The sequence below is a fragment of the Gadus morhua genome, chromosome 21, assembly GCF_902167405.1.
Source record: "Gadus morhua chromosome 21, gadMor3.0, whole genome shotgun sequence".
Lineage (NCBI taxonomy): Eukaryota > Metazoa > Chordata > Actinopteri > Gadiformes > Gadidae > Gadus > Gadus morhua.
The window spans coordinates 7,065,108-7,079,541 of NC_044068.1; the positions used below are offsets into that span (position 1 = coordinate 7,065,108).

General features: G+C 45.8%; 1 protein-coding gene across 2 annotated transcripts in view; it reads right to left on the bottom strand.

Moving 5' to 3' along the window:
- Positions 1 to 6,317, bottom strand: part of agbl5 (AGBL carboxypeptidase 5) — a 13,352-nt gene extending 7,035 nt beyond the window's left edge. For both annotated transcript variants that reach the window (XM_030344653.1, XM_030344652.1), the window contains exons 1-9: positions 6,219 to 6,317; positions 5,284 to 5,582; positions 4,787 to 4,958; positions 4,308 to 4,474; positions 3,669 to 3,846; positions 2,829 to 3,007; positions 1,832 to 2,429; positions 1,211 to 1,380; positions 706 to 841 (exon numbers count right to left, since the gene is read on the bottom strand). In XM_030344653.1, the coding sequence (XP_030200513.1) occupies positions 706 to 841; positions 1,211 to 1,380; positions 1,832 to 2,429; positions 2,829 to 3,007; positions 3,669 to 3,846; positions 4,308 to 4,474; positions 4,787 to 4,958; positions 5,284 to 5,501 (1,818 nt within the window). In that variant the 5' untranslated portion in view covers positions 5,502 to 5,582; positions 6,219 to 6,317. The remainder of the gene's footprint in view (positions 1 to 705; positions 842 to 1,210; positions 1,381 to 1,831; positions 2,430 to 2,828; positions 3,008 to 3,668; positions 3,847 to 4,307; positions 4,475 to 4,786; positions 4,959 to 5,283; positions 5,583 to 6,218) is intronic.
- Positions 6,318 to 14,434: the final 8,117 nt, after the last annotated feature.

A 14,434-nucleotide genomic window follows, 5' to 3' on the forward strand; every position in this document is an offset into this window, starting at 1 on the left:
CATTTGCAGACCTTAGATAATTTAATAGGTCAAATTTTTATTGATTGAATGGAAGGGGCCTTTATAGAGAACTATATCTATACAAAACAACGTTTTATTACACATATAAAACACTGTTAAGTGTACTAACACACACGCAGAAACGCGCACACGCACACACATAAAAAGGGCCCAAGGCAAGTGAATTAGGGCGTACATGACAGCGGAAATGGGAAAAGCAAACTAACTGGAACCAATTCGAATGGATAACTTGAAGGGAGTTATGGGTTAAACGCATCAAGTATCGAGTACCCTCAAAAAACATAACAACCCTGAAACTTAATTTGGAATATAAGGCTTAAATAGGATTGCTCACTTTAAGTGTAATAACAGTCTTCACAAAGTTATCGTGTGCTTTGTATTTTAAGTATTCATGAGTGCGTTTGCCGAAATTGCAGTATAATGAACCCAACCCAATCAAATCAAATGATGTTGGAAACGTCTCTGCAGCCATACAGAACAAAAATAAACACCCGAAAAATACAGGACCACAACCAATGGGTGGCGCTCACAAAATGAAACAATCACATAAACCGAATAAAAAGCGCATGTAAACTCATGCGATAATAATACATTGATTCCCATAATCACATTTAAGTACATGCCTCCTAATCCCAATAAATATCTGCTTGCTAGCCAATGGGGTTGTACCGTTTTTTTTCTCACCTGTTCATATATTTCTGGAGTGTATTTAGGCGGGAAGGAAGGGGTGGGAGGGGGCGTGGCCCGTCCGTTGTCATGGCAAGCGGGTGGGATGGAGTTCATGGCTCTTCCTGTGTTGTAGTTGCACTCCAGCGTGTAACTGAGACGGCGAGGGAAGACATCGTGCGTCGTTGTCACACACAGCCTGACAGCCAAGCCTGACTGATTTAAACATGAGCGTGACGGTAAATGTGTCATAGAAGGACTTCGACATTCTAGCTGAACGACTGTTTTTGTGTGCGATGCTGCAACTTTAACGTTGTATATTGGTGTGTAACCGTGCTTAACTCGCTCATGCTTAAATCGTTCAGGTATCCAAATAGAGATCAAAAAGGTGAGTAGACTATCATGAATAGTGGACCGAACAAACTCTGCCAAAAAGGAATGGTGCTAAAGTGTTCAGAAACGTTTTCCTATCTTGTTAACATTCACTAAGGATAGCATTGCTTAGCTCCACCTAGCGTCCCACCTGTGCAGCAGCCCCATGGCCTTGTAGATGGCCACTCTCCCGCTGCCCTCCTTGGACTGGCCGTCTCGCTTGTCCCTGGCATACATGTTCTTCTCAGAGAAGTTGCAGCCCTGGAAGTCAAAGTTTGCCGAGTTCAATGCGATGAGCCGCGGGTACAGCATGTTCTCCACCTGTGGGAGGGAGGGGAGAGAGAGAGAGACAGAAAGGAAGAAAAAAGGCAAAAAGGGAGCCTATTAGAGTTGTTTATTTTGTAGCTACTGCATCTCTACATGTCTTTGTGTGTTTTCAAGGGCAGGACCTGAGTGCTCTGGGCTCAAATAATCAAAGGGTAGAATACATTATTATCCTGTCTCTTTTGCAGACTGAAAACCCTGTGCCGTGTTTCTCTATCATATGTCATTATAAAAACCATACAGAAGGGACCCATGCATAAACCTCTAGAAACATAATTGCTGATGGATATAAAAGCCCAATCCCATTTCTACCCCTTACCCCTTCCCCTTACCCCTCCCCCTTGTTTTGAAGGGGGAAGGGGAAGGGGGGAGGGGTAAGGGGAAGGGGTAAGGGGTAGAAATGGGATTGGGCCAAAATGTTCCGTGTCCCAAAACAACTCAATCCCACCTGCTGGGCTTCGTTCGGAAGGCTGTTCCCGTACATGAAGCAGCCGCGCTTAGAGGCGTGGCCGTGCAAGTCAACATAATAGGCCACGCCTCCTTCTTGTGTGGAGATCGGCTCGTCGCCCTGCCGGACGGCCTCCTCGATGGCGCACGCCGTCTCTGACGTCGCCGAAACCGCGGGCGACGGACTCAGCCCATTGGTCTCAACGCCCTTTCCCATCTCGGCGGCGGGCCACGCGTTCTCCTCCGTAACCATGGAGATCTCCGGCGTGAGGGGCGCGGCCCCGTCCTTCTCGGCGTTGCGCTGATTCAGGCTGACCTCCATGGGGGTGAGGGGGAGTGGCGGCTGCGGCTGATTGGTCGACGCCTTGTCGCCCAGCGGGGCCAACGGGGGGCTTTGGGGGGCGGAGTCTGCCTCCGCCGCTGCCGCCGCCGCCGCCGCCGCCGCGGTTGCCGGGGGGTGGAGCGTCGTGTTGGGGTGTGGGTGGGGGTGTTGTTGGTGGTGGTAGAGGAGCAGGGTCTTGGCAGCGTAGATGGAAGGGTGGAGCTCGGGGCTGGGGTTGAGGTACTGTCTGTTCAGGTTGACGCCTCTGGAGTCGGTTCTGTGGGTCAGAGAGGGAGGGAGGGAGGGGGGGAGGGGGGGGAGAGAGAGAGCGAGAAAGAGAGAGAAATATTTAAACAGTGTTATTACAAAGAATCCTTTTGACCCTGAGGCAGTGACACATAAATAATTGACAACCCAAAGTAAAGCGACACTACTGTAAAAAACTGCTATTACAAGCTCAAACCAATACTTGAATGAGACACCAGTTAAACCTTTTATGTGAAATGTAGGCTATGTGGATATTAACCGTTTCAACTATATTGACTTTATTGTCGTTTATGAATTCACATCATCACCTTTGAAAGAGTCCTTGACTAGACACGTGCTTTGGACTCCACTGTTCACAGAGCCCATACCAAAACAAAGGGTCATGTGACCAGGAGGCCATTGCAGCTACCTGTAATGGCCGCGCACCACACCGTCGGGGTTCAGCATGGGGATGAGCTTGAAGACGAACATGCTGCGCAGGGCCTGGGCGCGCGGGTCGTCCCGCCGCAGGATGAAGGCCAGGAAGCCGTTGAACACGAACGCCGCCGGCGTCTCCCCCGGGTGCACGCGGCTGCTGAGGAAGAACACCTACGGGCCAATCGGAATCAGCGGGTCGGCCGATGTGACTTCTGCTGTGAACTATTTTGCGAAACGCATCTGTCTTTGCTTGTGTGTGACCTCGCAAGGGACTACAGATGAGATTGAGCTTTCTATCTGATTCTGGGACAGCTTCTAACCGTACATTGTCCCGGTTCAATAAATATTATTATGAAAGGATTTGTCATCAGACAGTATAGATATGGGGCCATGGTAGCCTAGTGGTTCACGTGGAGAGCCTGTTTACACCTGGGGGTAGTTCAAGAGAGATCCCCGCTTGATGTGAACACGCACCAAACGGTTTCAGAGTTATACAACATCTACATTTTTCACGGTCTCTGCGTAGGCCAAGGACGGAGCGACCGTGGTGTACCAGTTTACGAGCGGTTCACAGATAATGCCACAAATCCTGTTTGATGACACAAATGATGAGAGAGAGAGAGCAAGAGAGCGAGAGGGAGAGACAGAGACAGAGACAGAGACAGACAGACAGACAGACAGACAGACAGACAGACAGACAGACAGACAGACAGACAGACAGACAGACAGACAGACAGACAGACAGACAGACAGACAGACAGACAGACAGACAGAGAGAGAGAGAGAGAGAGAGAGAGAGAGAGAGAGTATTGTCATTGGTATAAACGTGTACCCGTTTGCCGGGGAAACGGTGGGGCCGCGGGGTGTCCGTGTCGGGGAACAACTTGGGCAGCCGGGCCTCCCGCTCATCCTCCATGCCGCCGCAGTTGGTGACGGTGAGGAGGTCCACCCTGTTGCCGTCCAGTGAGTGACACAGAAGCTCCCGGTGGTAGTACACACTCTCTGGGGGACTAGGGTGGGGGGAGACGAAGATGAATGGCAAAAACATACTTGCTCCGTTTGAATTATGCAAGTAATGGGAAAAAAAATTGAATTGATCGAATAAAGTAAGAAATATGAAACCAACAATACAGGCGATATAAAATGTTCAAATATTAGGAGAAAAAAGTGCATATAAAAATGGATGCATGAATATGATGTACATGAACTATTAAGTGACTCATGAAAATGCTGAGTTATTGCACATTTGGTGAAAATGTTATCCCCAAAGTGCAACAAATACAGGAATTTTTATACACTCCTCCGGAACCTCCAGTTTATCCTTGATGGTGAAACACGACTCTATTTCCGTCCTCACTGTGACAGGCACAGTAACAACCCAGATACCACCCACTATTTCGCTCTCTCCGTTTCAGCTGTGGGAAAACGTTGCGTGTGGGGCATTTTTGCGGACCTGTGCGACCTGCCTTACCTGCCGGGGTGGAGGACAGCATTGTTGGGGTAGCTCTGGTCCAGCTGCTGCAACATGTCCTGGCTCTCGCTGTAGGAGAAGGGGAAGCAGAAGGAGAAGAAGGTGGAGGCGCCCCTCGTCTCTGACAGCCGGTGGGTGAAAGAAAGGGTGAACTGGCTCTCCACCATCTGGAGGACACGTGGAAGGGGGACAAGGGGAAAGAGCAGTTGGTTTTGGTCATGCACACATCGATTTCCATTACATGATACTACACTTTCCCCTTACTATACTAAACGCTATGTCTGTGCCGTGTCTAACACTGTTCTCCAACTGCACAATCAATTTTATTTATTTTATGTAATTGCCTAAACTAATTTGTAATTGCCACTTTTATACATTTTTGTATGATCTTTGTATTTTAACAGCATTTTAGTTTCCATTATATTTGTAACTTTCCCATACACACATCATAACACACTCACACACACGCCCACACCCACCTCGAAGGTGGGCCTGTCGCGGACCCTCTCCCAGCGAGTCTTGCCGGGAACGGTGCGTACCAGCGGGGCCATGCCCTGGCTGTACAACTTGTTCTGCTTATTCATGTTCATCACGGTCACCTTCAGCAGCTTGCCTGGAGACGCCCCACGCACGCTGAAGTAGAACCACGACCTGGCAGAACACACACACAGCCACAACAACAACAACAAAAATAAAAACATAAGTGAGAGGATGGAAGAAGCGACCAGGGCTGTGTTTACGGTTTCATCACTGTTTATAACGCAATAACAACATTTGGAATTACATACGTATGTGGCAGAGAAAAGAGGGTGCACATTGTGTTTCATAAACAAAACAACATGTCATAGAAGCAGTAAAATAGGCCATTACCAAATACCAAAAAAGCTGAAATATATATCAAACAGAGACTTAAAGTAAAGGACACTTGGGATAAAGCCAGCGACATAGACAGTTGAGTATCGCCATAGACACTGACCTATTTCCATTCTCATGCTCTGTCCCGGCACAGTCTGGCTGCGTCCACACGTTGAACTCATAGTCCGGTACTGTGGGGGTCGGCCCTGAGAAAGCCCCCCCGGTCGAGGCTGCGGCAGCCGGGGGGGAGCAACTGCCCTTCTCCACCTTTTCCACGCGGGCCAGGTTCCCTGAGTCAAAGCTGGAGCTGAACACCACGTTACCGAAGCGGGCCTCCATTATTCTGTGCTGCGGTCGCCTCTGCTCCCTCCACCTATGGCTCTTGGGTCAGAACAAGCCAGCTCCCTGGATGCAGATGGACTGTTTTTGATAAGACACATAAAGATGCAACTATGAATAAACATATGCAGCCACATATATATAAAAATTACTGATACAGGACGTCGAATAAGGGAGCACAAAGGTTTAAATGCAGGATGTACACTGAATAAAGATTGATGATCTCTTTGATAATGGGTTGATATGGGAGATGGTTGATTAGCATCATTTAATTTTGACAAACCAGACCCTTTTTTTTCGTAACTCTTATAATACATAAGGAATAGTTAATGGGGACATTCGCTTATCGGTCGATGGTCAGTTTCAGCCTCAGTGATCTGAGTTACATGATTGTAAAGACAATATCTAGTAACATTAACCACAATTGATCTATATCGAGGCAAAATTTAGAGAATGTCAACATCATATTCATGCAAAGAGAGATTAAAAACGACGCAAAAGCACCGAGTAAATGAAGAAGGATGGTAATAGGCTATAGCCATACAGTAATTGTCAATTATTTGTCAATGGTCAACCTTTTTGAGCTAGTAAGCTACAACGCTAGCGGGTTATACACAATAAACCTCAATTAAATTGTACAACACAGCTATTGTCGTTATAAGGTGTTGCGATAAAAAATATTTTTGCTGTACAGAGCTCATATAACGAATGTCTTACTGCTACACTTGGCCGATATCCATGGTTTGTTTTCACGTCCTTTCTACTGTCAAGTAAAACCTGCCCCCTTCTTCCACCCAAACAAACCCACTGAGCGACGCGGTGACGTCAGGCCGCCAACCGACGCCCCCACGTGGCGTAAGGTCTCGCTGCAGCCTGTAGGACATGGACATCCAACGTCCAAGTGCTGTCACGTGACGACAAGATGGCGGACGCGGTGAGACTCCTTAGCTGTGTCCCTATTCCTCTACGAATAGTCAAATCTCCTATCCTTTACTTAACCTTTGTGGAAAACGTCATCGGGTCAAGGAGAGATGAAAATGTGCTTCCTTTCTAACATAGATAAAAGACAGCGCTGTTTAAAATGAATTCGACTCCACTTTTCCTAACCGACGTCATTGCGCGACGGGGAGTATTGCTGACCTCTAGCGTTTCTATGGTGGAACTACAGTTTTCCGAAGTTGGTCTACAACAGGGGTTCTCAAAGTTTTGACAGCTGAGGGCCAATTTAGGAACCCAAAATTTGACTGAGGTGGTGAAAAAAAACATTGCACCGTGGACCTCTGGGAGTGAGGTCAAGTGAGGTCTAAATCACAAAACTGAGGTTCATCCTTTCAAAGTAATGTACAGTGGGATTAAAACTAACAAATAACAGGATTGAATTGAAAGCTAGAGAGAGTCGACTTTTCCATTTATATTTATTTATTTTTGTTTAAATGAATACTCATATAATAAAAAAAAAAACGTTCTGGCAATGATGGAAAAGTATAACAAAATGGGAAACGACTTCACTTGACAAATGAAGAAAGGGGGAACAGAAATTGTTTGCTTTGCAAAAAATGTTTTTATTTTCTTGCGGTGTATATTGTGTGCTTAATAACCATCAATATATGATTTCATTTCGTTTCAAATAATATTTTTCTTGGAATTGGTATCCATTATTATCAATTTTATTTTCTGCTCTTCTCTTCAAACAAACCAATAAAAAATAAAGAAATAAAGAGAAGACAAATATTATGTCTCCTCCATTTCGGACACTTTGTACTTCCTCGGGATACCGAAGATAGGTGGTAGAGTTCCTCTTGCCATCTCTCTGCCCTCCTCCGTGAAATGAGCAAACCGTCTGCAATGACTGCACAAACACACACACACACACACACACACACACACACACACACACACACACACACACACACACACACACACACACACACACACACACACACACACACACACACAAATAGTTTTTGTAGGTCATTGTTACGGTTGTGTTAATATTGGAATTCACAGCCCATCTGCTTCAGAAGAACTATACCCTTCAGTATGGAGATTCTCCAACACAGTGGAGCACCACCACTTCCTGTGTTATGTCATGCTGTGGAAGATAACAGTATATCAGTCAGAATTAACTTCCAAAGACTGCAATGAGAGTAGACTGTTTGTACTCGACTACATCATCATTTTGCATTAACTTTAGCCATTTTATTTTCGTATATTTTCCTTTATATATATTTGTATGTATCTAGTATACTATTTGAAATTTTAAATAAGTTGCATGTAATTATAACTATTATTTAAAGTGTCTGCTATCGTGGATAAATACGTTAGCTTAAGGCAGTGGCGTCCCTAATTAAATAATATTCGGGGATAAAGCCTCGGATGTTATTTAATTAGTGTTAACGTGTGTGGTGGTAGGCAATGACTCCAGTTTCTCTGGTCTCTTTGATGAAAGCTTCCTTCTCACTCTCACACACACAAACACACACACACACACACACACACACACACACACACACACACACACACACACACACACACACACACACACACACACACACACACACACTCACTCGCGCACAAAGTAAGGTGAATTGAATGAAGACTTTTTTCGTTTTGAAGTTTGAATCTAAATCAGTCAAATCAGACTCATCCCTTTAATTAAAATAAGGGAGGTCATTTAAGATCAAACACAGAGCTGAAATAGCCTCTCACTGTTACCAAGAAGACCACAGGGTGCCGAACCTGCATTGAGTTTTACTACTAGTTCACCTGTCGCAGCTCGCCTGCGACAGGTAATTAGTTAATTGGTTGCATCCGGTGTGTTTCATTTAAAAGGGAACCGGACAGTACATTTGTTTGTGGACTGTTTTGTTGACGCCTGTTGTGACTTAGTTAACATCTCTTCCAGTTTCACAGGTTAAAGACTTTTTGAAGTAAAGAGGAGCATCTCATCGGAACCTGATGTGAGTAGAATTGTGTGTGGCAAAGCAAAACTGACGTGACTTGTGTGTTGAATATAAATCACTGATAATGTGTGAAGGAAATCTGGGATTGTGGTGGTTTAACTCATTTGAAAATTTGGCTCATTTGAAATTTGGACCATGAGTAAACTGTTCCTTCCTTCAAAGGTCTATCATGGATATTTAACTGCAGTTCTGTGAGTATCCCAACTTAACCATGAAGCAGATCTGCAAACTGTAAGTCATTAATTTCTCATTACTCTTGGGCACATTGATGTATTTTGGCCTCCTGGTGAGTTAACCTGTTACCTGACGGTTGATCTGAGTATTAAGGATGTTTTATATTGGTTCATGGGTTACTTAGGTGTTTGGTTTATATTGGTATTAATGATTTGATAAAATGGTTACAGGCTCCAAGTTATTGTTGTAAGCTGGAGTAATTGGTTGGGTTCTGATATCTTCAGTCTTCTTTCATTCTACTCTCCTGAGCTCTGCAGCTTCATCACATGAGTGTTGCTTTACTGACACGGAGGGTGTGGTCTGAGTGAGCAGAGGTGCATACTGGGATACAGAGCTGTCTCGAGTCTACAGGTCTGTAGCCACGCCCCCTCAGGGGAAACCGAGTGTTTGAGAAACTGTCGTGACGTCAGTTACATGGACTGGAATGTTCTTAAAGATGGAGACAGGGATTCAGAAGGAGAAACATCAGGGGGAGATGAAGGAGCTCCTCATCACAACGACTAAAACACAACTTCAGTCTGACACAGAGAACCATGGAACACATTCAACAGTCCCCTCCAGGCATCGTGACTCCTCAGGAACAGTTTCATTTCCAAGAAGGTCTTATTTGGGGCCATCCCCATATGGATCCTGCTCCTCAAGAGCCACCCCCCCTCCACTGGGTGGTCTTCTGAACAGATGACCTCCTTCCTGTCAGGCTGACTGAAGCTGCACCGTTTGCTTATGTGATGGCCCCTCATTCAGGAAACAAAACAACTATAAATACATGACTTCAGAGATGTTGAATCAACTTGGGACACTTTTTGGAGACGCCAAGCATAATCCATCACCAATGTGGGACGCCACTGAAGAATGTTGTACATAATTTACGTCTCTGGAGACATTGGTTGTTCTGTTATGGGTGCCCTGGCAGGAGAGCTGGGGGGGATGATGGAATGTTATTTGGCATGAGGTTTTTACCCTGCATGATTGTTTGGCCTTTTATGGCTCTGTGGTGTGTGTGTGTGTGTTTGGGTTTGACATGAGATGGAAGTTTTTTGACCATCGCTAGGGTTCTACTGTGTATGTGTGTCTCCCACTCACACCTGGCATGGGGTTCTGCGTGCCTGTCCTGGGTTCTATGTGTGTGTGTCCGGCTTGCTTTGACAGTGATATTGTTCATACGGGGGTCTGTGCGATTGGCTTGGGATATTGGAATGGTCAACTAAATCATACCTGACGGACGGCCCACGCTTACTTAAGGGCCTCCAGTAGACATGAAGAGCCCTGAGCGACGCTCCGGAGCGAGATCCAACACACTGGGCAGGAAGGAGAGTATCCAACTCAAGTGTAAAAGGATGCAAGCAGCGTGTTCAGATCAGTGACTTCAAACTAGGACTACAACAATCAGGATCAATGGAGGATGGACACCAAAAGGAATTCCACAAGGAGAGTCTGATGTTGGAAAGGGACCTAAATGGATATTCAAGATGACCTTCAGACCTGTAATGAGACGGCTCTTCCTATCTGGCTGGATTGATGGAGAGCCCTGTGGATCTTGTCTTGCTCTCAGTTGCACATCTTCTCAGGCTGAACTGTATTTGTTTCGGACAGGACTAACTGAACGATTGGTTCCCTTAAATCAGAACCAATCCGGGAACTCCAGCTAGTGCGCTCTTCGATCTGAAGTTGTGCTCTTCAGCTGAGGAGGTGAGGAAACCTTCACTGGGGCTTCAAGATGTAAAGAGGAGAATGTTCAAAGTGTTCCATGGTACTCTGATGAAGACCGTTGTTGTGTTTCACTAGCTGAGAGGAAGAACCCACACATCTTCCTCTTGGCCTTTCTCCTCTGAGAATCCTGGCACCATCTTGAAGGACATTCCAGCTCATGTAACTGATGTCACGACAGATTCTCAAACACTTGGTCTCTCCTGAGGGGCGTGTCTATGGAACTGAAGACTTAAGACAGCACTGTATCCCAGCATGCATCTCTGCTCACTCAGACCACACCCCCATGAGTAGGATGCAACACTCTAGTGATGGAGATGTAGAGTTTTATAAGTAACGAGGGAGCAGACTAAGTTGATTAGACTGTAAATCTTTAAACCATGAAGATGGTTGGATAGTTCAGGAATTGGGCTTGTTTTTATTATGGGCAGTCCTTTCACTCAGATGCCCACTTCTCACTGGAGCTGAACATGTGTTGGCTGGCTGGCATGATTTGCTGTTGGTGATGAGGCGGTCAGGGTGACGTTGCAGGGCTATGGTCGGCTCTCTGTGAGCTCAACGTTTAGATTTGCTCTGTATGGTTTGTACCCTGAATAATCTAGATAATTGTAAAATGTAGACACAGTTTTGTATTGAATGATTTTAGGTTTAAAGTTGTTGTGGGACGTACATGGTAGTTTGGTTCTTCGTATGGTTTTGAGTGATATAACTTGTACACACTGGGTGCATAATAATGTAAAGGTACATTTAATAGTATTAATGACCAACAGCAACAAACAGATCTCCTCAAGGTAAGTCTGTTGGCTGTGTTTTAATGAAGACCATCGCTGGACTTCAGGATCTTCCTCCGTTCAGCTCAAGGTGAGGCGCTGGTTCTGTTTTTCTTTGGTTGGTTCCGGCCGGAATGTTCGTATTCCAGTCGGACGGTTTGTGCTTCCCGCCGGGAAGGTTCTGAGTGCGGTCACTTGATTTAGTCCCAATGGTTAGCATAGAACGTTGTAGTCTTGACAACCATAAGAAACCACCTGGCAGTTAGTTGGGCGGGAGTCCCCTGAGGGAATCTGGCGGAACGTTCTGGATTGTATTTGCGTAACCTCGAGCCGTTGCCAACGGAAATTTTTTTTCAGTCGGTTTCCATTGGGGATTTGTTGCCCCTATCTTAAACAACTTTAAGTTTGATATTAATTACATACTGACACGTACGTCGTACAATATGTTGATAATTTCCGATGGTTGCGTCGTACTTTTAACCACGATGACGTTGCGGGACTCTCACTGCGTACAAAACAGCGTTCTACTTGCGGGCCCATTTCTGACCATCGGCGAAGGCTGAAAATCATTTCAAGGTGGAAGATAATTTGACATTTCTTCAACGGAACCCAGCACCTGAATATGGCTGAGTATATTTGATTTAATATCGATACTGCTTAGTGTTCTTTGTTACTTCAGCTTTTGTACGTTCTAAATATCTGCTGTCATTGATTGCCACAGAAGTTAAACCCTACCCATTGGAATGACGTTAAACAACGACTTTGGTGCAGAGTTACCAACTGGATAATATAAAAGCTAAAATAATGGCCGTCATTCCCACATGTTACAGTAGAAGATACTCTAGAACTGTACAAGGTTAAAAAGGTAACATGTAGTTGGTCCCAAGGTGTCTGCCTCCTCACCCAGAGCAAGACCTCCACCTCCTCACCCAGAGCCAGACCTCCACCTCCTCACCCAGAGCCAGACCTCCACCTCCTCACCCAGAGCCAGACCTCCACCTCCTGTCAGAAGTCCTCCAGAACAGGTCAGTGCTCTGCATGAGTAGTCTTCTCGGGGCAGTTTCAATGCATGGCCTGAACCACTTCTTTAAACTTGTGTACTGCTCTGTCTGCATTCACAAAAACGGGATGCTCATGTCTGGTCTCAAGTCTTTTCTGGCCTTGAGTTATAAAATAATAGTTCAATTAATTGTGTAACTTGGTTTCGGATGAGTCAATTAAGTTTATTGTTGGGCAAATGCTGATATAAACCTGCTGCTGTAGCTGAAAGGCGAGGCTGGGGACCGGAGGCTTGTGGTGCCAGGGTGGACCGGAGACTGAGGCTGGAGACCAGGGGCCTGCAGCACCGGACCAGAGGGTAACCATCACCAAGCTCATCTGAAACACTAAAATCCACGGTAGTTTAGGTCTGGTTTTGATCATCTTATGACTTTAAATCTGTTCCAAGCTGTGAGTTAATTCATACGGGGGTTATGCAAGAGTCATATGAGCCATTAATGTTACTAGTGCTGCTACGACCGTAGTGGATGAATTGCTGAACGCGACAATCTGCAGACGTTGTCTAATTTAAGTGTTTAAATTTGTCTTCCATTTTACAAGTGAACCTCAGATGCAGGAGGTGGGGTGTGTTGCGTCCCCAGGTGATTTACTACTGAGACCAACTGTGTTTGAAACCAGACCAGGAATCCATGGCTGAAGGCGCTGATGGAGGAGTCGTGATGAAGGAGCTGATGGAGGAGCCATGCTGAAGGCCCTGGGCTGGTGGAGGAGCTGGTGGAGGGCCTGCCTGGTGAATGACGTCCGTCGTGGGGTAGATGGAGCTTGACTCTGAAGTGATCGTCACACACTCTGCCACTTCTCGTAGAATACTGCTACCACAAACTACCGGCGTTTGTACCATATATATATATATATATATATATATATATACCAGACGACTACATCTGTTTTACCACTTGTTGAAGCAAGACTTCCGCTGTTTGTTCCAGACCAGGACTCTGTCTGAGGAGAGCTGCTGGAGGAGCTGAGACGCGGGAGGACGACTAGGAATCGACCAACAAGGATTGTACGTTTGTATTTACTTACATGGTTGACTTAAAGGGCAAAATACAGCTGTTACTTTGAAATGCGTTAACCAACTACTGCTGTGTTTTCTTACTAGAACGTGTTTCTGGAGCGGAGGCAAGCTGGTAGGGGAGCCGTGAATCTGGAAGATGACCATCACTCTACCAACAAGGATTGTAAGTTTCTATTAACCAAACAAACTGGAATTAAAGGGCTTAAAAATAAGACAAACTAGATGTTTGTTACCAGACTTTAGGGCCAGACTCGTGCTGTTTGTTCCAGACCAGGACTCTGGCTGAGGAGCGCTGAAGGAGGAGCCAAGACTCGGGAGGACGGAACACTCCACCAACCAGGATCCTCGTAAGTTTGCCTAAAATAAACAGAGCGGACTTGTTGTAACGCAGGATTAGTTTGTCCAGTACAAGTTAAGGCATACTATTGTGGTTGTTTACCAGACAAACTACAGCTGCTACTTTGTTACGCGCCATTAGAGCCCAACTACTCCTGTGTTTGACCTTGCATTAGAGACAAACTACTATTGTGTTTGTTACCTGATGCTAGAGCAAACTACTCCTGTGTTTGTTACCTGATATTAGAGCCCAACTACTCCTGTGCTTGTTACCTGATATTAGAGCCCAACTACTCCTGTGTTTGTTACCTTACATTAGAGACAAACTACTACTGTGTTTGTTACCCTACATTAAGAGACAAATTACGTTTAACCAGACCAGGAATCTGGAGGACTGATGGAGAAGCCGTACATCTGGAAGGCAAATCCTGAGGACCACCAGGACTCTACCATCAAGGATTCCTCATAAATGTGCATTATCTGGACATAGTGGACTAGGTAGGGGGTTCAACCCTCAAACCAATGGCGCCGGGTTCAAGTCCTCAGAATACAGTGATGCGTCCTTGAGCAAGGCACCCTAATGACTTATCTTTGGTTCCGATAATGTTGCATCTTTTGAATATTGAACCTAATCATTGTCCTTGTTTGGTCCGGGCAGACCCACCTGAGCTGAACCTCACCTGATCCTGTTTGGTCGGGGGTAGACACCTGCGCTAAACCCGCCCGGATCCTGACATCCTGCTAGTCCCGTCTCCTCAGTTCATCTGAGCCTCGTCCTCCAGAAGACCTGCTGAGCTCAGCAGTCTGAGGCTGATGGATCAATGACCTCCAGTGGGAGTGATCTTC